General features: G+C 41.9%; 1 protein-coding gene and 1 long non-coding RNA gene across 3 annotated transcripts in view; one reads left to right on the plus strand and one right to left on the minus strand.

Annotated features, from left to right (window-relative positions):
* On the minus strand, positions 1-23,925 carry LOC138215818 (uncharacterized). Its single transcript, XR_011179761.1, has 3 exons — positions 23,903-23,925; positions 6,391-6,445; positions 1-43 (listed from the first exon to the last, which is right to left on the minus strand). It is a non-coding gene; the product is annotated as an uncharacterized lncRNA (long non-coding RNA).
* The window catches only part of LOC138215817 (ADP-ribosylation factor-like protein 15), a 96,604-nt gene extending 70,727 nt beyond the window's left edge, over positions 1-25,877 (plus strand). For both annotated transcript variants that reach the window (XM_069178231.1, XM_069178230.1), the window contains exon 5: positions 23,926-25,877. In XM_069178231.1, coding sequence (XP_069034332.1) covers positions 23,926-24,078 — 153 coding nt within the window. In that variant the 3' untranslated portion in view covers positions 24,079-25,877. The remainder of the gene's footprint in view (positions 1-23,925) is intronic.
* The last annotated feature ends 691 nt before the right edge of the window (positions 25,878-26,568 follow it).

A 26,568-nucleotide genomic window follows, 5' to 3' on the forward strand; every position in this document is an offset into this window, starting at 1 on the left:
GTCCTCCTCAGCTTCCTGTGATCTGGATTACCCTCCCAAAGTGCTGAGAGCAAAAGAAGACAGAAAAATGCAATGGTAGTATTAATTTAAGGCTGAATAATGTCTTAACTTCACCACATCTTTAAGTCAATTGACTCACCAAAAGACCTTTACAGTCATTTATTGCAGCGACAGAAAAGCCTTTGATGTTACAGCAGCAGCGATACACCTTAAATGCAAAGAAAATGAAGCATGTCATGACATGTTTTCTCATTGTATTTGTTATACATCCCAAGAGTTTTTGCAAATTACATAGCTCATATACAATACTGTAGCTTTTGTGTTTAAGTTGTGACTTCCATCTAGTTTGACCCCTTTTTTTTCTTTCTTCACAAACTTTCCCCTCTGGGAACAGTTTGATGCTGTTTGTTGGGAGCTGATGTGGGTGGTGTGAGCCATGCAACTCTGAAACCCTGCCACCCTGCTCCTGTGTCCTCGTCTGTCCCTGTCTGGCCTGCCCACCCCTCCACTTCCCTCCTGCCGTGTCCTTCTCTGAGGGCCAGCTCCTCTGAACCCAAACAACAGCTCCATTTGTTCTGCCGGGGCTGGGAATGCACTCAGCCATCTTTAGCTATGTTTCTGCCAGCCCCAGTGGATGCCAAACCTGTGGACCTTACTCCTATGCCAGCTCTTCTATTTCTTTTGCTTTCTTTCGCTGTGTCTGCTTGAGTATATGACAGTGCCAATGTCTAAGTCAGCGGTAAAGGGTCCTGAGAATTGACCATCCGTGCAGCTTTGTGATGGTTAACCTATTATACTGTAAATGCTTCAATCAAGCTTGATTTTATTGGAAGATTTAGATTGCTGTTGAGTGCATCCCACTGCAGTGAATGATTGGTTGAACTTCCAACAGATATACATTATGTATTAATGAGACAATGGTGGTGTTTTTAATGTTTTCGTTAGATTTAAATGTACGGTCCATACAACATTGTTCTTGAAACACAATTTAATTTAGAGATTGAGTAATTTTTTTTTCATTCGAGAAAGTACTGTTGAACTCCTGAATTGTTTCCTTCTTGAGGCATTTATGCTCCAAATATGTCAACTTATAGAAAGGGAGCATAAAATGCCTACAAGAGTTTTCTTTATGGATCCAAATGTGATACATTTCTAGATGTTTTACAGACAATGAAACCCAGGTTATTTTCTGTTGCTAGAATATACAGATGTTATCCCCAAAACACTTCACAGACACGGTATTGCTAACTAAGCGGCTGCACACAGCAAAGTGTCTCGTCATTACTGCAGTGCAACTCAGACAGGTGTGTAGGCAAACATTAGTTTGAAAAACATTAAATAAGGAATTGCAATGTCATTTTTTATCTAAAGGTGAAACTGAGTGGTTTTATCTATCTGTGCAGGCAGTTGGAAAGAGCCTTTATCAGTGTGTTTACACAGGTTGCTTCCTCAGTCCATCTTGTATTGTTTAAGGGCACTGAAGCCCGTCTTTGGATGGAATCACCAGGAAACTGTACAAAATATGTCATAGTTGTTGTTTTCCATACCGGACTATTATTGCTTCCAAAGTAGTTCAAGCTCCTCTTTCTTTCCACAGTCTTGTATGTTTCTTCATAAACTTATTTTTTGTAAATACAAGAAGCTGAGAGCACATCTCGTTATACATCAATCTTTCCCATGTTTATTTCATCGGTCAAATATTTTGAAAACGATGACATCATTAAAACCCGCTCTCATTGCACATTCTGATATACGTTAAACCCTGAAAATGTTTTTTTTATTATTATTTTTTATAAAGTAGTAGTAGTATTTTTTACTTGAGCCAAGAAACAAGTAATGAATATATTTTTTCAGCTATTTGCATTCAAGCAGCCACTGCTCATTGGAGACAAATAGGCCATGGACTCGATGTGAATGCCTCATTGCCCAACACTCCTCCATCACCGTTGTGAGAGATGGATGAGTGAGTGTATGTAAACGCTGCATAGGGTCCCAGCACTTCTCATAGTGCAGAACCAATGTGGAGCTCTTTAGATTGCTCTTGAAGAACTTAAGAAAACACAAGTTGCTGATAGCAATCACTCAGTCTCTGAGATCCGGTGGTAACATCACTTCAAACAATCCCTGCTGCCAGATTGAGGAAAAGTGGGCAGAAGTTATTGAAGAAGAACAAATGAGCAGATTGCACTCACCAAAAGTTTAAAGTTTAATTCAAGGAAGGTCAGTTTGCTTATTGTTTCTTTAAAAAAAAATAAAAAAAAATTAACATCTTATGGACATATTTGCTTTTTGTCAACTTTGTACAACTTTCCAAATTCTAGTGGCGTTGCTGTCAACTTCATAAACAGGACAACAGAGAAAGTGGGCAAAAAGGTCTGGGCAGGGAGGGCTTCTTCGGCTGAGCAGAGAGAATGAAGAAAGGGGTGTAATCTACTCTGTCTGGTACATTACCCATGAATGAGGCCTGAGCACATCAGGAAACTCACAGAGGATGCACTCTGGCCTTAGGACACAAAGAGAAGGTGTGGCCAGTCCCTTTGTAGCACTTAAATTCAACACTCTTGTTTCCATACATCATTCACTTCAGTTATTTCTGGCCTTTATCCATTTGTTTTTTGAATGTCCAGGTGCATACTTTTTGATCAACGCAGATATAAATTAAATTCATTTATCAATTAAAATGGACCAACATATAGGGGAACAGCCTTGCTTTCTTATCTGACTTGATCTTTTCTTCCACTGATTTTAGTGTCCAAGTAAGGCCAAATATCACCTGCTTTCTTTTCTGAGAAGTTCTTATCTCCGTTAGTGGGCACACACATTGTAAACAACCTGCCATTTGATCTCCACGCTCCATCTCTCTCCACTTTTAGAACCAAGTGGCCCCTTTAATGGGGATGTCCCGGCTGGCATGGATATGTCCAGACTTGTTGCCCACACACACACGCACGCACGCACGCACGCACACACACACACACACACACACACACACACACACACACACACACGCACACACACACACACACACACTTACCTACCCCCACCCTTGTGAATAATGGGGATGCTATAGCAGGGATATGCTCATCTTTCAAGTAAACTGGGAAGTGTTATTCTCTGGGCCTTATTCTGGTCAACGGTTACCATGTAGGACATCTGATTATAGCCGCATCCTAGGTGTTCATGGCTTATTCCGTGGTCATGATGTCATGTACACAGGAGATGTCCATGACCTCAGTGCAACATGTTTATGTGCTTATGGGCTTAATCCAGGGCACCAGCAGGGAGTGCAGGGTCTGCATTCTTCTATATGTGCATTATAATGCCATGACATGTCTATGCCATGACTATATTGACATGTGTATTATTACAGCTGATAAAATATGCCCAAACATCAGAAAAAACAGACAGCGCTTGCAAAGAGTATGATAAAGTACTATAAGTGAAGTAAATGTTGTGGTTAACGATCTACAATGACAGAGTTTAGAAATAATTTTCAAGCCACTTTGAAGTATTTCCTCTGTAATGACTAAGATTGAGTGCCTGTGATGCCACAGTTCAGCTAAATGTTTGAAAAAGGTTTGGTTCTGCACATTAATGCATTACTCATGAGTGTAGTAATAAGGTGGTATTAAGGCAGCAAAGCAATGTTTCATGCTGTACTTGTAATTTTTTTGTTGTTTTATAATCCTTTTGCGCGCACAAATTATGGCGACGTTGTTGCATTCTGCCCTTCAATTGTTTTCCTTTAAGGGGAAGCAGAAGACCGAGGTAGGCTTAATTGTTAGGCCAATGTGGATTCACAGGTAATTCCACATGTAAGGGTCTTAACAACGTCACAATCTCCGGGCAAAAATGGAAATGTTTTGCCAGGAAGATGCGGTGATGCATTTTTGGCTTTCAGATGAGCCGCTTTGGACTGTGTCGGTGGATTTGATCTGCCTTAAGAGGATGCACCCAGACTTTTTAAGATATTTTGTCCTGCAGTGCAATACAACTGCAACACAGACATTGACTGCAGACAGTATTGTGTGGGACTTGGCAGACACCCCCTGAAGCGTCTTTTGAAAAAGGTTACCTTGTTTGCCCCTTGAGCTATTTTTGCTCTGCCTCTCTGTCTGGACTCGCCAGTCTGTGAAAATACTCCTCGCTAACCTTACCTCTTTCCCTCTCCCTCCCATCCCATGTCTGTCATGACATCATACAAACATCAGGTATCCAAAGCAGACAGCAGTAAACGGGCGTTTGTTTAATAAGCATTATTAACACACCTGCTTTGCAGCACATTCCTGATTACAAGGTCTAATGGGACTGGCACTTCAAGCGGGATTAGCATGAGCCTGGGGGCCTACACCTGAACCCAGTGCTGCTCTTATATGCAAACACCTTCGAACTCAACAAAAAGAGTTGCGGAAAAGCAGCCAAGTTATGACAATGTGTTTTATCCCCTTGTGTACCTATACACACACCAAACGCTGTGATCCACCCCTTTGTCTAGATTGATGTTTTTTACACTGAAAGAGAAAAATTACGAGTCTAAGGAATAATTCGTTCAGCGACCATGTCCGTATGTACTCAAAACATTGTAGCTAGTACACACAAGTTACATTGTGTTGTACAATATCTTTTCCTTTGTTGGAAAAAAACAAACTAAAATTGGCTTTGATGCTGATGAAAAAATGACTAGGCTTTTATGACTGAATAATATAAATTAGGTCAAATGTTGTCCTACAGACCCACAAAAACTGCACTTCATGTGTGACTCTTTTTTTTTTTTTTAACCCATTCAAAGTAATTACAGGGTTATTATTGCCACTGGCTAGACCCTGCTCACTTTAGTTATTGGTGAACTACGATACACAGTTAACTTGCTGTGCAACTATTGCCAGTGGTGCGTTTGCAGGGTTGTTAGAACTATTATGTGAAATTTTAAGGTTAACTTTATTTTACATAATCTCACCTAAAGTGTGATCAAAGTATGGCTGAGCCACTGTAGTGTACATCAGACACACAATTCCAATGATGTGGGGTTTTTGGTACTGCGTGTTTTGTCATGCCCAGTGTACTATTTGTCCTGTTACTAAGTGCAAATATAAAAGAAAATCTTTCTCGTTTCCCACACAGAACATTACTCTTTCCAGTCCCCAAGTGGGTGGTGGTAATTGTTGTCAATTTGCCTCTTAAACTGTGGGCATAGCATGTATTTGTCTGTGTACCACCGGCATGTACCAGATTTGCAGGGCCACCTATTCATTTTTTTTTATCATTGTGGATATGTGAGCATCGGTTTAAAGCATGTGCCATGTTGCATTATACCATGAAGGACTTGTGGGCTGGTGGTATGGCTCGTTTTTGGTGTTGCTTTGCAGAGTGGAGGCAGTTTTGGATGCGGCCACATAAAAACAGTTAACTTTTTTATATTTGAAAGAAAAAATAGGTTATTTCACTTTATCTGTTTATGTAACACCAAATTACAAAACGTTAGATCCCTGCATGCATTCTGCTTACACATAGCGCGTAATGTCAGTCTGGAAGTGGAGTCACTGCCCCTCAGGTTTAACCAGGGATTGTGAGGGAATGAACAAAATGTCTAGGGAAATGACTAAGCCCCCTAAGACCTAATGGGGGCTAATGATGAAATGTTAAATGTCTCTGATGTGATATGACCAGAATGACCCTACGTGGGCTAGCTCACGGGGAGTCTGCTTAATGTCTGCACTCTGCGCCGTGACCAGTCGTCAGCGCTGACATCCTCTCTGAACACCGTGTTTCTGCTAAATCGTCTCGGGCGCTCGCTGTCTGGAGGGGAACCAACTGATTTTGGGTGTTTGAGAAGCAGCAGTCTCGTAGCCTCTAGACAAAGCCTGTGGTAGCTCTGCTTTCTACTGATGCGGATGCACATATACAAACAGGATATATGTCTTCTGCTGCTATTCTGGGAAAGTGCTAGAAATCTTTTGTTTTTCAATGTATGGAGCAAGATATTAAAAGCTTTGTCCTTCTTCCTCTTTGATTGAAAATACTCCTTTAGCATCTGTTGAACAGAAGGGGCTTTCTGCTACACAACATTTATGATATTGTTTCCTTTTTTGCTTTGGTAATCCTAGCCTGTGGAAGGATGGAGTGTGTTTTTCACCTGTGGAATAGACAATAGAGAGGATGGCATTTCATCTCTCACAATTATTGCTGAAATCTGTATACATCCGGACAACTGCGTGCTTAACGGAAGCTTTGTAATAGTCTCTTGTAATTGAGGCCTTTAGAAGTGATGCATGGGTATTGAGAGCCCTTATTGTTTGCTTGACACCAAACAGTTATGTTCACACCTCGAGTGGAGTCACTTCCCCACAAAGTGTTTTTCTGAGCCATATATATTTTCAGCAGTGTTTGTACCTGTCAAAAAGTTGCAGGTGATAGCCCTGCAGTGCTTCTGTGCAGTCCAACTGATCTGTACAATAAGGAAAGATGAAAGCTGTGAAAAAGCAGGCAGACAATAAAAACGAACTGTTCTTTGGACAAATAAATAATCCACTGCCAGGTTTTGGAACAGTTTCAAGTCCCACAACAATGCCCACTCAGCAAACTCCGCTTTGATTTGACTTTTACTTCTCTCATCCAAAATGCTCTAATTCACTCCCCGTGATGAAGGCTCCACTTAATCAGTCCGAGTTCATTTGCTGATAAAACTTGAGAAGAACTCCTTTCTAAAGGCTCTCACCTCTGCTGCGGATTTAGGAATTAGACACTGTAAATGTTTGACAGCAATATATACAGTTACCCTCAACTGATAACCTCTGCTCTTCTCGGAGGCTTTTCATTACCCTCGTGAATGCTGATTAATGTTGTAAGTCACTCGATAGAAATGCTGTACGTTTAATGAACTGACTGTAAGAGTGAAGGATTTGTCACTGAAAACATCTTTAAGGTGTGTCATTTACGGTTAGTTTAGCTGTTCCATAAGAATATCATAAGAAGGTATTTTGGGGATTTAAGCACCAAAAACCATCTCAGTATAGTTTTACATCTCCCAACAACAGACTGTTTTGTGTCTGTGTCTTTACAGTGCATTGATATCAATGATCCTCTCCTCTGATTGGCTGACCCTTTTCTGTGCCCAGGCCAAATACAGATTTTCTTCAATCTTGCAGCTTGCTACCTCTGCAACAGACTGACTGCTGACATATGGCATCAGCATGAGTTTGTGACATCACAATCTTACAGAGGTCCAATGGGCTCACCAAAACAGCACAGTTGCTTAATACAGGCTCTGTGCATTTCACTATGAACTGAGTGTTTTAACACTTTGACAGTATTTATTCAGAAAAGAAATAGAAATCTGAATGTGAATTCTGCATGCAAGTAGGGAACAATCACACCAAGTATCTGAATCACTGGAACACTCACACCTGGCTCATTTTCTCTCTTGCCATGTGCTGCCTCCATGCAATGTTTGCCACCCATGCTTTTCACATATTTATGGTAATGTGACAGAATCCTGACTCTGCAGCACTCCATCACATTTGTTTCCGTTTGTGTGACCCAAACTTGGCCAAGCATGTTAATAAAAGTTAATTACAATCAGGTGCAGGTATACCACTCCTGGACAAAACAACCACCAACCACATTTTTTTTGTCTAGTCCGCACAAAAGAAACAACAACTAAACAACCCGTAGAGGCATGTTTAAAAACGTTGTTTTAATTATATAAGTTGTATTTATTTGGTTTAGTTTATGTTTTAGATCCGTGTTCTCGCCCCAGGTCAGGGAAACCCCACAGTTTCTTAGAAACTGAGACATAGAAAAACAAAGCTATGGATACTGAAGGCTTGTGGTGTGATGATTCATAGATCTGAAGAAATACGCTGTACTACATCGGTTCCAATATTGGCCTTTGGTTTTATTAACCAGAAATTGTAACATCAAATAAGAGGTTTTATTGTTGTTCCTGCTTTATTGTGAGTCTCCCATTTTATTTAATGGGTAGTGGACTGTTTGTCTCTCTCTGCCTGTGCGATCGCTCACACACACACGTCACATGTCCCCCTTCACCGCTCGCTCAAAGAAAACACAGACTTGGCTCTGTGTACCCGTTTGAGCTCTGTCAAAGATATTCTTTATGGCCAGTGAACTGTGCTCTGCCTGAAACATATTGATCAGTTCTCTTAAGTCTCTAAAGTAAAGTCATATTTCCAATTCCCAAATCCTCACTATAGTCCTCAGACTTTTTTCTTTGCATGGCCATTTGTGTTTCTATTTATGAATCATAAAAAGCAGAATGACACAAACGTCTTTAGATAATATGTTGGTTTTTTTTATTCTGTCTGTGGATGCATTTTCATATTTGATTGAGTCAAAGTATTCCCAAAAGATTGATAACTCTCCCTCTTTTATCAGGGGAGGCAGCAGATGGAAACCCTCTTTGGACCTTTTATTACAAGCTGTTATGGAAATACAGAGTTTTTTTTTATTTTATTATAACAGTGCATTTGCATTTGTCTGATTAAAAATTTGTCTAAATGCATCACATTAATACAGTGTATCTCATTCTCCACATAAATAGAGATCATGATTGAAAGTCTAGACAAGCATAGATGATAATGAATAAATTCATACAGAGATGTTAAATTAATTTGTAGCTAGAAATAAGGCTTGATTAGTTGATTGAACAAAAATGCACTTTAATTATTGTAGTAATGGACAAAGTTAGTTAGTTTGAAATATGACGCATCTCTTTCTGAGCCACATAATGTTCTTACTCACCCTCGGCAGGTGGTAGACATCCAGATGGCTTCTTAAATGTTACATTCAATTGATTACTTGCTTTTAGCCATTAATTAGTCTGTACGTAATCTCAGCATGCATGCAGCGTGTTGCATTGCCAAGTAAGTAATGCGTTGCTGCAAGTCCTGCCCTCCACAATCTATGGAGCTCAGTACATGCTGAATCTTGCCTTACTCTCTTTGCACCTTCAGTATACAGTACATTAATGTGATCTGAATGTCAGAGGGTTCCTAATGATTGTTATTATCAAAACAGATAATTTGTTAAAACTGAGGCTTTCAAGATAACTCATCATTGAGTCTCACACAAGGCCAGGCAGCATTTATATCTTGTTGTGGTAACCATGGAATTAAAGGAATTTCTAAACCTTCAGGCTCTCAAAATTAATTAGAACAGGTCACTTAATCTAACAAAACCTGAATTCTGCTTCAGTCTGCCTCCTAGAAGTTACATTAATATACAATTAAGTTACAAGTGTGAATATGTTGAAAAGGAAACATAAGGCAGGCCAAATTAAGTTTTCTATCAACATAGAAGGGGTGTGTGGAGGTGTTCTCGTGCTCAGAACAAGGTGGCACCATGTGGCCAAATTTGCTAGACCCGTGTTGTCCAAAAGGAATCTCATAGATTTTGGATTTGTCATGTGCCCGTGACAGTAATTATAATTTCAGTGTCCATCACTGTCTCTTAAAATGGCAAAAAGTGAGATGATAACTTTTGATCAAACTGTGTTGGGAATAGTCCAAGACGGAAGTGGCTAGTCAACCACTGTCTTCTGTCACATTTTGCACATGGTGAACTGGCAGGTCTTGGCACACATTGGGTGGTGGCTGTGCTCAGTGACTCATGTGGCGCCCAGTGTCTGAAACTTTCGTCAAACGTCTGGCACATGGTGTGTGTGTGTGTGTCATTGTAGCCTGTGACGCTGGTGGCTCTAAATTCCCCAGTGGCTGCTGATTGGCTGTCCAGAAGATGAGGCACAGGTAAGGGCCAATCAATGAACCTTGAGAAGGAAACAACACAGTGTGAGCAACTCAGTTACCAAATGGCTCTAACTAACTTGTTAAGATCACCCTTACAATACCTTGCACTTGCGTCATTACTGAGTGGAAATGTCTAATTATTGCCAGCTCATTTAGAATAATCATCAGGGTGAAAGTTGTACTTCAGTCACAAATAAGAATGTTAAATAATGTTTGTGGAGTTTTTGATGTATTTTTATTACAAGTCTTCCTCTCTGTTTTTTTTTAACAGGAGTGCTCAAATGCTGCCAGTACCAGCTTTCTTTGACCTTTGGGGGGGGCGATTGAGTTCATCATATCATCTGTCTCTTATTGGCAATAGCAAAAAAGTTCTTTCCTACGAGCTCAAATTGAAAGATTATTTTGCAAAAGAGACCTTTAAAGGAAATAAAAATAGGGATGAGACACAATAAAATGTATCCAGTCACACAAAAACAAACACATTGTTATTAAGCTCCAAAATTAAGGTCTTAAAAAAATCTCTTTTTGGAAAATGTTAGTCATTTGAAAAGTAAAGCTATAAGGATTTGCACTGCACTTTGCAGAATGCAGTTTAAATGTGCTCTGTTAGAAGTGAGGAATCATAATTTGAGGTCTTTGAAGGTCAAACACAGACAATGAAACAAAACGACTTGAGGTCAGAAACTGAGCAAAAGCACGTTTCATAAAAAACAATTAACCTCTGTCCCTCCCCATCATTGTTTTCACACTTCTCTGACACATTCTTTGAAAAGGAAAACTTCCATCCAGTCACAAGTGTGTGTGATGTTATTGTATATGATGATGTCAGATGTCTGTTCATTGACGGAGGTGATGATACAAGTCGTGATGGACCTTAACGGGTGTTTTCTCTCCTCTCTCAGCTTGTTTTTGATTGTCACAGGCTGTTTTTTTTTTTTTTTTTTTTTTTTTTTTAAGGAAAGGAAGGGCTGGTGATATTAAGAGGCCTGGAGGGGGGCATGTTTGCTCAACTCAGCTCGTCTGTAAACACTGATGCTCACGACAAAAGTGATGCTATGTTTAACACCAAACAGCATGTCACTATTGCGTCGGCTTGCCCTTTGTTTTTTCACATACCTCATCGCCGGAATAAGCTGCGGTCAGTGCTTAATCACCAGAAGGGCAGTGTGTGAGCTATGACCTTAGTCTTTTCATCTCGATTTAATCACAGACAATCGACAACAAATTTCTGCAGCCCTGTCAAATCATTCAGCAGATGTCCGTATTCTTCAGTGGTTTGCTTCTGCCTTAAGAGAGTTAAGTTATGTTGCAAAAGTAAAAGTGAGCCAATTTCATCTTTCTTCTTCTCTCTGCAGAATAATAATTAAGAGAAATTCCAAAAGGGCTCATTGCCAGTCTTGTAAAGATGAGATCATTGTGCAGTGTCAAATGATTTTTATCAGCCAGACTGCCAAAGATTGGAGCTAATGAAAACTGCGACTCGAGTGCAGTCAGCATTTCAAACAGACGTTCTTTCTGAATTCGACTAATTTCCCAATAAAACTTTTCTTTGCGGGGCCAAATGAAGACGAATGCGCTCTAAACTTTAAAGGTCCAGCTGTTGCATAAAAATGTCTGGTGCAACACAGCGTCAGCAGAGAGACTACCATAGATTTGGAGTATCGAGCGTCTATTTCATAAGAGGAAGGGAAGCATTCAGATGTTGAACGACATCATATGCAGCTGTGGGGTTGTTTTGGACTATTTTTGCCTGTGCTGTTAAACTACAAAAGGAGAAAATACCTCTCCTATACTGACACTGTCATTATAGAATATATCTGCAGTCACTCAGATCAGATTTCCTCTCTGTATGCTGAGTGTGCAGATGAGACTGATGGAGGTACTGAACGGGAGGACAGCGGATGAACAGCAGGAAAGCAGACAGGCGGAGGGGGGAGTGAGTCAGGTGGCGTGACTTTTTACTCCGCGGCTCACTGACCTTGACAATAGAGCCACAGTCAGTGACTCTGATAGCTCTCTCTCTGATAGCGTTTCTTGCTCTCTCTCTGCCCCTCTGTCTGTTTCTCTCTTTCACTGTCTCTCTCTTCCTCTCAATCCCTTTTTCCTCTCATCCCCCGCCCCCCCCCCCCCCCCCCCTCTCTCTCTCTCTCTCTCCGCTTGCTCCTAGCGAGTCCTATGGCAGCCAAAATGCACCACCGCCACCTCTCTGCTGCAGCTCACCCCCCTCTTACCTCACGTCTGCTCTTTTTCCAGACAAGCGGGTTTAAAAAGTCAACTGCGTATTGAGCCGTCTAGACTGAAGCCGGTCAGCGACCAGCCCTCCCCACCCCCAACTCCCCTCTCCAACCCCACTCTTGTGAGTTGCTGGCTACAGTGGAAAAATGGATGAGGAGCAGGTGCCCTTGCTGAGGGCTCATTTCTAGCCAAGTGCAAAATGGCTCTGTGGTCACATTATATAAACATATTGACCACAGTGGAGCAATGTAGTGACAGTCAAGCTCAACTTGGCTCTGGACATGTTGACAGCATTAAATAGGTTTTCTTTCACTGTAATAAAATGAACTGACACAATGAGGGTTAATTACTACAATAACATACGATGTGTAATAGCATCTTTTACTTCAATGAAAATGATTATTTATGAGTATTTACATAAAATATGTCAGTGTTCTATAACCAAGATAAATCTGTCCACTGCCTCTTTTTCATTTAGAAGGTGTTGGAGTTTTAAATAAGGGCACGCTCTCCTCCACATATATAAAACACAAGTGCCAGTTCCAGAGTGAACTCCCCCTCTCTGCTGCCTGTTATTCTTTTGATGTTCACTTTTATGGGTAATTTTTAACTTCCTATTTTGGATGCCGATAGCAACAAAGTGATTTACTTCACCCATGCTTGTCATTATTGTGGTTCATGCTATTTTACAGTGCACAAACAAATTATTTGGTTGTGAAACCTACAGTACGAGTCGGCTGACACTTTCATGTTTTAATAGCACTGAAAACACTGTGATATTATTTTCTGAAACATTCATAGAGAAGAAAATTTGTATCTCACGCAGAAATGTTTGCAAACAGTTTGCACAAGCTGCACCAGATCTGTATAGTTTGTGAGGGTGCTTTCAGCTCCCCTCTTGTCAGTTGATTAGGTGTACTGTATGGCACCCCGAAGTGTGACATTCCATGTAAAGCAGAGCCTGATAGGTTTTTAAGAGGTGCCTCCAGCCAGCCGGTGGCCCCGCCATGTGCAGTTAGATGACTTTATCCTCTCTGGTAAAACGCAGCGTTGACAGCTTGATTTTCCAGCAGAACATTAAACTCGTACAATTAAGCTGTCTCTAAATGCCAGATTCAGCTTTTTAAATCCTGTATTACATGTTATCTTGTCATTGCTCTTCATTTGATAACTTAACTTCATGCTGAGACGTTTTAAAGATGTTTGCGCCCAACAGATCCTGTCGGGTTTACTGCTTTGGATTATTTCTATAACTTTGGGATTCATCACTTCTCATCGAGTTTCAGTCCGAGTAACATGTGATGCTCCAAGTTTTGTCATAAAGTGAGATTATTGACGCAAAGTTGTTTCCCTCTCAAACAGGACAGCAGAATTTGGAGTTGGTGATAACAGGAGAGTGAGCACCACCTTTGCATTTTGCATGTGGAGCAAAGTTCCTGACTCCTGATTGGTTATCATAACCTCTTACAGTTCCTGGAAAGAGAGTGGCGGGATAGTTGTCGGTCCTGGCAGTGATGATCAGAAAGTGCTTTTGAAAACAAAGTACAGTCAAAAAATGTTTGCCCGATGAATCCCTCACTCTGTATTTCCCTGCAGTCTTGCTAGGTGGCCCCACATCCAACTGCACTACTAAGAAGAGAAGAGTAGTGAGTCCAGATGTTTTAGCTAGTAAATGTATCTGAGTCTTTGACAAACAGAGAGCACCTTCGAGGGGTGCTGTAACATATGTTTCCGTAGCGCCTATTCACCTCTGTTTTCATGTGTAGTGTGTGAGTGTGAATGATTACAAAAAAGGAGTCCAGACTCTGGATGCCAGGAGAGATCTCAGGGACGTGTACCCAGTGCTTCATCCATCCCACCTTGGGAGCCGAGGGTTGGAAAACCAGTCAGGCAGCACATTGATTACCCTCTGGAGAATTTGTGCTAGACCTTGGAAGCGCAATATGTGAAGTTACTTAGAAACTTCTTGTTTCTTTGATGGTTTATCTCTCTTACATCTTTGTCTATCCCGCTTATGCAGCCCTCCCGCCCACCTTCATCTCAGCTTTCTCTCCTTTTCCCACCCATACAGCCTTTTTCATCGTGTCATCACTGGGCTGGTGGTCCATCCCTCTGGGAGGTTAAGGGGCACCGTGGGTGAGAGGGCAGTCGTCAGGTTTGTGCGGGCACTGTGCTCGCCTTTTCCCATAGCCCGTGTCAAATGCTGCTGAACCCTGACCCTGGTGGGTCCTCGCTCTCAAAATTGGTGTGGAACGCAATTCAGCCAGCCAGACCCTATTCAGGACCGGACTTTCCACTGAAGGAAAAGAACTGCCCCCGTCCCAATTGTAGTCAATGGCCCTCCCATTGTCTGCTGGTCAAGCAGGGTCGGACGACCAGCCGCCACTAGCCAGGACAAGACTTCCGAAAAGCCTATTCAGCATGTGATTTGACCCCCAGGTTCCATTGCTGACTCACATGGATCAAACGCTGGGAATCTCTGGGGGTTCTCTTCCATGGAGTTTTTCATCCATTGAAATGTGCCCTTTTCACAACTCCAAATGACAGATTTTTTTTTTCTCAAAGTCTGATGGGCTTTGCACAAATTTGAAACTCGTGGAGAATTTACATCTAGGCTCTACTGATGTTTGTTTTTTACTTCTTAAATATCTCAACATTAATGGCCTTTATTGAGTTTATACATTGGACATGGGGCAGCTTCCATTCTTGGCAGTTTTGGTATGAAAATGTTGTGAGGCTGTGGCTGCTGTTGTTGACTGTACACTCCTGATTGCTGGCAGTGATGGAAACCAGGCAGAAGCAGTTCTCTCAGAAGGAATTAATTGCGCATAAAAATAATCATATTTCCTAAACTGCGTTAAATCTCACTCAGCCCAGAGAGCACTGTAACTGTGTGTACACACAGATGCATCACCAATGTGTTGATTTTACAAATTTCAGCTTTGTTGAGTAATGTACACCAGGATTAGTAAAAGTTACTGGCAACTGATGTGGAGTGCACGCTGTGGAATGTGTGTTTTGAACAAGCAAGCCTTGGATTCATTACATCCTTTGTTTTCTGATTAGTCCTTTGTCCCATTTGTCTGCCATTTGGTTGTAAAAAAGAAAAAACTAATTAATTTATAGATCACACACAAACATGTACACATGCACCGACACATAAAGTAACAACGTGAATATGTGGTCATGATTACGAATATGAAAAAGTTTGCAAGGCATAAAAAGTAAGAAAGCCCAGGAACCTTGAATTTCAAATATGATGGTCTCTTAGCATATGAGTGTATGTCCATGTGAGAGAGGGTGGCTGTGTGCGAGTGTGTGTGCAGACTCCAACTTGACGCATGGTTTAAATCTTTTGCAGAAGGGGAGCACTTTGATTGTAATGCCGCGTGCTGTGTGCTAAAGCGGGGGCCTGCTGCAGCTTTCAAGCTGGTCAACTGTCAGGACTGCAGCGTGAAAGGGGGGCCTCCGAGTGAAAGGGGTGGAGGGTCCCACTCGGGGGTCCTGGAGGAGGAGGAGGAGGAGGGGTGGCTTGTGACAGACCTCCTGGGCTTTGAGGGCCCTCTGTGTGGGCTGCTACAGCCAGGCAGCTCTCTTCACAAGAAGAGGAGAGAAAGGGCGGGCTGGGGGGAAGATGCTGGCACATTGGCCCCTGCAGCAGGGAGCACGGGCAGGACGCCAGCTCACCCGTTTTAGTCCCATAGACCAGATGTTCCTTGTCAGGGAGCTCTTGGCCTTTAATAAATTAAGTTACTGTAAATCTGTAATAAGGCAAGGCAAACATGGGCAGCCCAACTCCCCCGCTGCACACACATCTGAGATATTTTGCCCTCACAGACTTTCTCTTAGTATCCTACAGGTCAACCCCTGGTGAAGGGGCCATGTTCCAGCTACTGAACCTGCCAATTATTTTCCAGCCTGCACAAGAGGGCGGATGTTTTCCTTCCCCTTTGCCCCCAACCCGCACTCAATAGAAAATACCATTCATGTTAAGGCGGGTTTCAAACCCTCAGTGCTTGATATCTGTCACCCAAAGAGAAATGTAGTTTGAGACGTTATGGTCACAGAAACTCAGAGCATTAGGTGTGCCCAATTCTGAGGGTCCAGTCACTCGTCGGTACCAAGCCTGTTCCATTGGAGAGCTGGGTGCCAAATAGAAATATATACTATTTATCAAACAGAACAATCACAGTGATGTTCAAAGCACAAAAAAAAACTGTGTTTCAGTGTAACTTGTTTCTTTTCTTTTTGATAACGGCTTACTCAAAATTCTTACTTTGAAAAACTAAAATTTGTAGAATAAAAACTCAAAAAGATCACATCATCACAGTATGATTTCTCTGTGTTCTGATGAAAATAATCATAATCCAAGATAGTTTTTGAGTGTGGTTGAGTGTGTATGCTGCAGAAAGACACTACATCTGCTGTCACCACTACCCGACCTGAGGCAAGGATCATTTACCCATGTGGCAGCCAGAGTCTTTGGAAGTCATCTGACCTGCTGCAAGAAAAATAAAAAATAAATGCCTCTGTCCTTGTAAAAACAAAGTAAAAAAAAAAAGAAAAAGAAGAAGATCTACCTGCTCATTGTCCAAATGGGAATCTTCTCATGCACATCTTTTAGATATATTTTCAGAATGCCTGCCTATATGGAAAGAACATTATCACTGTGTAAGATCCCAAATGCAATAGCATTGTTCCAAGGAACATACTGAAAGAGTCTGTAAGAATATCCCCTGTGCATCCTAGATTTACTGCACCTCTGAGGATGGCTCTGATCTGGCAGTGGTCAGTTGGCTTTGAAGAAAAGTGTACTGCAAGTGAATCACTTTGAACCTGCTCTGAGCCGAGCCCAAGGGACAACCTATCGTCTCACCTCAGTGGAACAGGACAGTAAATCTAAAAGGCTGCTCAGGTTTTGCACTATGACATTGGGACTTCAATCTTAATTTGTTGCCGGCAGAATCCCTGTTCCAACAATTCTACAACTCTGGATTGGGTCCAAGCTGGCCTCAACGCTTTAACGTGCCGGCGAAGCCTGGATTGTTTCCACAGCAAATGAAAGAACTAATTGAATGTCCACATCTTTGTTTTTCCCAATCCTTCCCTTCATGTTCAGACTTTAGTTTTATAGTCCTTGTAATTTTTTTTGTTTTGTTTTTACTGTTGAGGCCTGATTTACTAAAGGTTTGCGTGTGTAAAATCTTGTGCAAACTCCAAACCACCCGCAAAAAAAACGTCCAAGCAGATTTACCAACGACCTGCAGTGAGGATTGCATCTTTCAAATGTGCAATTTAACACACGTTGTCCCTTTTGCGTGTTTGCCTGAATGGAAATGCAAATAGAAAAATTTAGCACCCGCAGCGATATTTACTAAACCTGAAAGTAGAAACAGGAGAAGTGATTGTTGTGTATTTTAGTACGACTGAAAGGAACGTATTAATCAGGTGCGCAAATCCGGAGAGACGACTGCTCTTATTGTTGTGAGAAGGAGACGCAGAGAAACTAAAGAAGAAAGAAAATTTTGAGATGACAGAGGGAAATATTATTCAGACATATTGTTTGTCCAGCGATGACATTTCTGAGTTATTGAATGAACTGAATGATGATTGACAGCCAACAACAAGGAGGAGCCACGAAATACCAGCAATTAAAAAAAACTTCTTATGACTCAGCATTGTCCTGCCTCCGGGTTGTTCCAGCTTATCGCTGCTTGGATATCCCACCCAGTCACATTATTCAGGTGTGCCGTCACAGGTGCTGAATTTGTCCCGCAGAATTCACAGGTAGCTTCATCAGGTTCACGAGCACTCGCGAGACACTGAATGAAAAGCCACATGCTCATCACAGAAAGATCTGGACCTGCTGATCAGTGTTTGTTCGAGGATCTCATCCACCGTCCCTCCTTTTAATTGGAGACGTTTTATTATTAAGCCTTTTTGTGTATTTTTGTTTTTGTATGGACTTCTTCGCTGATAATCTTCTATAAAGAGTTTTGTTCGTTTTGGAAAAAACTGTACCCTGTTATTTAGTACCCTTTATTTGAGATCTTAGTGAATCAGGCCCTTGGTGAGTTTTCAAACGTCTAGATACATCTTTGTTCTGCATTTGCTTTTTTGCTTCTATTTAGGGATAGTGCAAGTGTACGTACTGTATTTGATTCGTTGCAGTTATGGATGGACCAGGGTTTGAAACGGGCTTAATGCTGAGCCCTCTGTAGTCTTGGTGTGGTCCCGAAGTACTTCATGTAATCTGGAAACAAAAGTCGTACTGCGATGTGCCACACCTGCAGCAAATACTTTCACTGAACAGGTGATTAGGTCATTATCTACCTTGGGTAAGGTCCAGACAGTAATCCCCTCGGATGCAAAACCACGGGTCCATTACCGAAGGTGTTACAGCCTTGCTTAAATAGGCTTTAGGCTTTACTTACTGGCCAGTGGACTGTTTCATTTGACACCTCCCACAGTTTGTGGTGCAATGTTTGTTTTTTCACAGGCTTCCTAAGTGTTCCTCTCTTGGGGACCTCCAGGCTTTCTCATGTCTTTAAGGCTCTTTAGGTAAGCCGGAAAAGCAAACAAAGCCATATCTATTATATGGTGAGTGGATCTCACATTACCCTCCCATTTCAATGCAGTCGCCAGTGTGGGCCACTTTCCAAGTGACTGATATCTTCACAGGGGCCAACATGTCAAGGGATGGTGTAATTGATTGTCTTGGATATTTGAGTATGCCACTTTCCCTGGTTCAGAGACCCCCTAATGCTTCCTTCTCCAGTTATAAAGCGTACTCGTGTGGTGAGGTTTTGACATCTGACAGTGACGCTTGATAGACACGCGGTCATGGTGCATATTTATTTCGACAAGGGCATTGGAGGCCATATCCTCCGTTTTATGAGGCACAGTTATTTCAAGATGCATTATATTATATTAAATATTCCAGTGCCTTTATATACTGTAAATATACAATATAAAAAGATGTGTGTTTACCACTTTCTGCTGCCTTCTCCATAGGTCACTTTATGCACACATGCTCTGAAGTAACCTTTGAACAAAGGATGTTATTTTTTTTTTTAAACTGTCCCCTGCTGAAGTTTTTCCAAATGAAAACCTCTAGGCTGAACTCATTGGCTCTCCAATGAGTTTATTGAGTGAAGCCCTCCTTGCTTCGCAGAGTTTTGAGTTGCCTGCAGGAAAGCCATGTATGAAGGATAACTTATCTGTTTGACTAGGTCTTTTTTTTATCAGCTTCTCTTTAGGTTTTGGCTTTTTTAAACATGGCTGAAGGGCAAAATCTTCTCAAGTGAACATTTCCTTCTCTTCCTTTTATGATCGTATTACTTAAATAGGAAGAGATTATTAGTATTATTTGATATTATTCAATTTAGTTTTGATATTTTTCTCAGACTTTTGGAACCTGAGGCAACTGCAGGAGCCAGACCCGACAAAATAACTTGGCCTGGATGAGAAATTGAGAGCTGACAGCATAGGTCATTTAACTTTCTTTTACGATACTTATCTGCTGTCGGAGTGTATCCAACAAACCAGGATCTGCTCCATCTGGCTTTGCTGTTAACCTCTGCAAGAATGCTAGAACCGACTTTAGATTTCCCAAATAATGTGTACATAGCGCAAAACCATTGAACCATAGTAAGTCTTTTTATCAGAAAGATCCTGAACATGGCATGTTAATGTTACGCTGTTGCTTTGGACCTCTGCCACTGCACTTTCCAGAAGGCACTTAACATGAATTACTCGCCACAAACTTGACTGCAGAAATGACTGTAGGAAACATACTGCGCAGGGCACCGATAAAATAATGAGAATGCTCCATGAGAAATGACTTTGGTTTTGAAGTTAATAAATCAGTGTTGAAACACTGCGACAAAGGTGGGTCATACTGGGCTGCATACCAGTTACTGGTGTTTATTAGCTGCCTCAGTCTGTCACATTGTTTGCACAAAGTCAGTTTCTCTCTACAATATTTTTTTACTGATACATGTAGAATTTTAAGAATAAAGGGTTTCTCACCATTTTTACGGTGCTGCTGGGGCAACAATCAACAGGTTAAATCTTGATCCCAAGTATAAATAAATAGTGTGGCCTGTGGGCAGCCTGACAGAGAAGCACAGAGTCTGAACAGCCGATAGGTGTGAATGTGAGTACGAGTAAGCCTGTTAGATTTTGTCTGTGCGGTTGAAGACCTGTTGCATAGTTCATGCTGGGAGCAACTGAAGTTCTTCCTATGAACATAAATAGAAGCAAAAATCTCGGTCTGAATAACATTTACGGAAAAAAAATAATGATTTTAAGACTCGTTTTTTTATTTGTTTTTGTTTCAGTACAAATTTATAAGTTAAGAATATAGGCATTATAGCACAATACCATCTGATTTCCACTTTAAATCCACATTTATAAAGTTGAAGACAACTGCAGATCAGAGGATATCCTGTAAATTTGTCAGGTTTTTTTCTCACATATATTCTCAGTAGGCAACATCATGTACCTCCATGGCTTGATCTTCACCTCAGGCATCTCTTGTCCTCTCACTCCTTTTTTTTTACCCTCTGTCTGCTTCCAGGGTTTGCTTAGTTGGTCAGGAGGCCAGAGCAGAGCTGTGCTGGCAGCAGACAGCCGTCAAAGCTCTTTTTATTCTGCCAGGATATCCTCTTGATTTGACTTGATGCCAGCAGTGACCATCACATGTAATAATCTGGCATAGCGATCAGCTGGATGCACGTGCCATGCATGCCCATCCGCTGTCTTATAGAGCCTGAAGTAAGCTTGCCAGCATTGGAGCTTAAGCTTATAGCTGACTAGCTGCAGAGCCACTCCCTGCAGACACGGGGTCACAAATGATCAAACCTAACATCATCCATCTTTAATGAAGTGACTTCTTCTCCAGACTCATTTTCCAAAAAGTAATTTCTGAATTGTTTCTTTTAATCAACAATTTAAGATTTCTGTCGTAAAAATTATTTCTAGAGGAAGCTAGACATTTTTGGCCAAGTTTATTTTAGTTTCTGTCCCACAAATAAACTAAGGAATGTACCTTTATACAATTCCCCAACCTGTCCCACACCTCTCCCTCCTTCAGTGATTAAATCAGTAGCATATTTTAACACAAACTTATATTCTCCATCATCAATCGATATATAATTGAATTGGTCAACTGACCTCTGAATGGACCTCCTGCATAATTTGAATGTCTTTTCATATTTACGAGGTGAAAACAGGATTTCACCACTGTATAGTTTGCCAGATTGCAAATTACACTTCACTTAAATTACACAATTAAATATAAAATCCAACCGATGCACTTTCGCCGTCATTAAACTATCCGCTCTGCATGACAAGTCAGTCCCAGAAGTCACTAACTATTCAGGGCTGCTGCCAAAGACCTCTCCTCACTGGAGCTGTCTGCCTCTCCCTGTAACAGTGTAGACCGGTGGCTAACATTACTGGATTCCAGCAGCAGGAATGCAGCTGACACAGACACAAGTGATTCAAGATTTTTTTTTTGACACCCTTATGCATGTATAAGCCGCTTTCTCCCATGCACAAGGCGAGGCCCCCGGTCTGTATGACCTAGAAGAAGCTAGACTGGGTGACCCAGTGGTCATCCTAGGAGCCATCTGGCAACCGATGTCTTGTGTGGCTTACCCATCCCACTGCCTCACGCAATTCCTTAAGCAAGCATAAGTGTGCTTAGGAGGACTTAATCTCAGAGAAACTGGTTTGGGCCGCGCTGTTGACTGTCACTGTGGATGCACCCGGCTGTCATGGGGTTCCTTAAGTCATGTAACACTGAGACAGTATTTTTGGCAGCATATCCAGTCCGTCTGTTGTGTGATTAAAATCTCTGGATTGGACGTGGCCTGTCAATGAAACGTGGCCCGGATGAAGGTGTTCGTATCAGCTGGCTATTAAGCAAATTGGGTTGATTCTTTGGTATCACAGACTACTATTGGTGTTATAATGAGCGCACAACTGTAAGGCTGCACTAAAAACTTCACGGGCCATCTGGTGTCGTTGGTGAGATCAGTTGTCTGTTGCATAGTGCTAAAGAAGGCATTGCCACACTGCGAGATGCCCCTGGGTGTGTTTTGTTGGCCCACAAGACAAGGAGGGGAAGTGAGAGAAGCTTGAGCCTGTCTGCACTTGCACAGAGGTCACTTCTGGCCTTTTGACTGTCTGCCAGTGCAGGGGCCAAAGTCTTCCAGAAGAGGGCCTTGGCTACAGGCAGACAAGTAAGCCAGCCAGCCAGACAGGCAGCCAGCCGCATCGTCTGCAGTCTAGGTCTGGGGCTAGAGCCTGGACTAGGGCAGCTCAAGTTACCCAGACAGATTTGTTAACACTGTTTGGGTCCACTCGGCTTTCTAGCCAGGCCTCTGAGCCAAACGCCGGCTGAGGTGACTTAATCTGTCATTAAACTCACATTACACCCGGACAGAGACTCAGCTCAGGGGGGCAGAGACGGCACTCATTCTCCCACTCGCTGGCATGGCTGGCTGGGTTTGAGCAGACACAAAGAATACACCACCCCCCTCCTCCTCTCCATCCTCTTCATGCCACACACCATGGCACAGTGAGACAGCCCAGCACGGTCTAGACAGAAGCAATTTCACTTGAAGTTGAAAAGTCATTTGACTGTGTGACGGCCATCCGTGTGGATTCTGCTGTTTACTGGGCTCACAAATCTGTTTGTTTTCTTGCCCTATTCAGAACACTGTGGTCGTCTGCAGTCATCAGTCTTTGTTCAGCATTTGCATGAAAATGCAGAAATGCTATCTGAACTCTAAAAAGTAGGAATTCAAATCATAATTGCTATTGCGTGTCGTGAAATGTCTTAAATGGCTTCACAGCAGAGGTACTTTCCAGCCTGTCATTTGACAAACCCTCAATGTGAACAACCAGATTCTTGTGATTACTGAAAGAAAGTGATAGAAACGTTCCTTTAAACCATCACAAACGCAGCCAACATGACTAAATAGGTTAATAAGAGGGGAAATTGTACTTTAATTGCATCTGCGACATTAGTAGCATTTGAATTTTATCTCCGAGCTGCTGACAGAACTTATTTGTCTTTTCACATTCTCCACTGGCTGTCAGACAAACAGGAGGAGATGGCTGAGCTTAGCTCACATCGGGCAAAAAAAAAAAAAATGCTTCCATTACTCTCAACTTGAAAATGTCAGAAACCCTAACAACCTGCAGTACCGTCAGTGGAGGTCTAAGGCATTGTTTCCCTCTGTTGAGATTTGTTTTTACGTAACAGCTGGTTCTGGTTCTCCCCCAAACCTCACCGCACCCCCACTGTCAAGAGCTGCCAAAAGCCAACATATGAACTTTATAATCGACTGTTACAAAGAGCAGCGCCAAGCCAACAAACCGCATACTTCTCAGATAAAAGGGCTGCTTTGTTTCATTTATTCAGTCTAACTTTGTTTATTTTATTTATTAATTTACACTTTGCTCGAGACAGAGCTGCAAAATTAGACCTGCTTCTCACTCCGAAGTGGCTCAGCTGATGTGATAGTCATCGGAAAAAAGAAGGTCTTACCAGTTTTCTATCCTACACATTACTAAAGCACAAGGTAATATTGCCGGCTTAGTACCATGTGTTTAAGGGAGGCTTTATAACCGGATTCACCTGGTGGGATGTTTGTTTCGGATCAAAACAAGCAGACTGTTCACCATAAATAGCACAAAGTTTCAGACGAGTGTCTAAAACAGCAAGTTTGAGTGAAGATGACCTGCAGGAAAACAAAACATCTGATTTTTTTTTTTTTTTTTTAATGATTTTATTCACACAAATGAACCGAAAACCAGAGCTGTTATTCTTCCTGAAATACTAAATATGATCATTTCTGAGAGTCTGCGGTGACTGACCGGTTTAAACTCACCTGCACTGTTCTTGTGACCTCAGATAAAGAAGTACTTTGAGCTGGAGCCCCTGGCCCGAGGGAAGCGCTGGATCCTGGAGGGCAGCACCACCGACAACATGGAGGCCGTGAAGGAGAGCTTCGGTCAGTTCATTAGCCTGCTGGAGGACAAAGACACAGAGCCTGCCAGGATATGATGCTAACACTGCTAATGCTAAGAGACTTGAGCGGTTCACGAACCACCACATCCCGCGCGCACACACACACACACACACACACACACAGCCACGCAAAGACACTAACAAGTACACAAGAGGAAAACCCCTCGCTCTTTGAGATGTGTATTGTATGTTATCCTCCCTTCACTGCGGCCTCATTATTTTCAAAGCGGAAGAGTGTGCACGAGCGACGGCCTCCGGAGGAGAGGTACCTTCAAACCCACCCGGTGTGAAGCAGTGTGTCAAGAAAAATCATTGAACTTTGCCAAGAATGGAAATCTTGTTTACTACTGTCTGTGCCGTTGTGAGTTAATCAGTGGCATTTGGGACGTCATCATTGGACACTAACACAACAAATCTACACACACACACGCGCGCACACACACACACACACACACACACACACACACACACACACACACACACACACACACACACACACACACACACACACACACACAGAGTGGAGTCTAGGTTGTCTGTAGATATGTTTAACGTCTCCACTAGTTACTTTGTAGGGTGTCTGGGTGGGCATGCTCCATGTTCTTTCCACTGAGAAGTACTGTATGGCTGTCAAGTGTGCTTCTCCTTTTGACTCGGTAACAGCGAACGACTTCGTGAGTGCGTAGTCCAAAGCCTTGTCTTATCTGCAGTAGTTACATATCGGTGTGCCGCGCCGCGTCTGTATCGCTAATCTGAATAGTGTAGTCTTCAGTATCTCATGGAGTATTATGAGCATATTGCTGTGTGACCTCCTGCACAGCCAAGTACTTCTTACTAATCACGTGACTAAGTGCGAGGTGACTTTACGGAGACGGGAGTCCATGCGGAGACAGTGGGAACAAGTCTGAATGCTTTTATACATGTGCAACTTAGGATATATTTTATAGCTCTGTATGTTAACCTCGTAGAGCAACATTCCGATTTTTTTTTTTTTTTATATGTCATACATACATATGTCACACATGTGAGTTCTTTCAAGACCAAAACAGAATATATAATGATTGACTGGGCAGGAGGTGCCCACAAGGTAGAGAAGTGCAATGGATTTTGTTTCTTTAACGTGTTTAGTAAATGTTTGTTTTGTTATTTTTTTTTTTTATTATTTCTTCTTCTTTTTTTTTTGCAGTATTTTTTTTTTTCTTTTTAATTTGACATAATCCCTCTCAGCATTGGCTTGTGACTGCCGTCTCCCATCAGGGTGCAATACAAACTATCAATTAGCCACAGCAACAGCTGCATCTGACAAGTCCCTGTCCTACACCCTAATGCCTTCCAACTGTCTGAAGACCCCTCCCCGTCTGCCCCACCCCACCTCGTCCCTACCCGACACTGCTCCCCGTCCCCCCTCCGCTGCTCCACGGGCCGTCTCTCAGCCCGGCTGCCCTCATGTGGACGCCACAACCTCCAGAATGATCGAGTTCGTTGTGCCACAGGTGTGTGTGTGTTTGTGATGTTTGTTCCACTAATGGACGATGTTCACACCTCCCTCCTGTGGGCTCTGTGTTTTTATTGTTGTAATTTTGATCAGTATCTCGTCAGGTTTTTAGAGATTTAATCACTTTTTGTACCTGATGTGAGAACTGAGTGGATCTGTGCATTTGTTGGTTTGAATGCAAAATAAATGTGTCGATGAGGGATTCTCCCGGTGTTGGACTCATCTGCTGTCGTCTGCTCACACAAACCTTTTTAAACAAACACTGCGTTCTGTTTTTGTTTTTTTTATTAAATCATGTGTTTTGTCTAAAATAGCAATTAAAGTTTAAAAAAAATTAAAATACTTGCACTTGTTTTTTACATTTTGATCACTTTTACTTGTTAAACTGTTGAAGTAAAATGTGTGATATTTCTGCACCTCTGTGTGACACAGAATTCTGTAAAGTCTCTTTATTTTCGATGTATAATTTTACAATTGGAGGATGGATGACAGTTTTTAGGTTTGTCCAACAGTATAAATGTTCTCTGTATTCCTCACAGTGTAACTGCAGAACTATGCAGCTCATGTTTGTAGCATTTGAGCAAAGAGAAAAGCACTAAGCCCACGTAATATATAGAGACTGGATTCTTAGGTCTGTTTTAGGTAAATATTCATACAATCTCATATTTTTACTCCATATATCAGAACAAAATATGTGATGAGTTGAACGTTTTCGTGTGTTCCTGGAAATATTTTCTTTGCAGTGTCTCTGATTTGTGATTTAAGGTGACCTTTGGAAACCAGAGAAGATAATCAGGAAGACGCAGACGAGCTCGAGCCAAAGTTTAAAAAAGAAAGAAAAAAAGCGGTCAAAGTGGAGCAGCTGAAGAAAGTTTTGAGTGGAAAGTTAACCGAGTGAGACAGGAGTTCCTGATAAATATACTCCACTCTGTTCTACCTCTGCCTCCCCTTTTCTTCTCCTTTTGCCCTTCTTCCCTCTCTTTCAAATTAACCGTGTGGCTTTAATACAATGTGTGTCATGCAGGTTGCCC

Source organism: Embiotoca jacksoni, unplaced genomic scaffold (assembly GCF_022577435.1).
Source record: "Embiotoca jacksoni isolate LCO1_2020_lvr unplaced genomic scaffold, fEmbJac1.0.p SCAF_8, whole genome shotgun sequence".
Classification (NCBI taxonomy): domain Eukaryota; kingdom Metazoa; phylum Chordata; class Actinopteri; family Embiotocidae; genus Embiotoca; species Embiotoca jacksoni.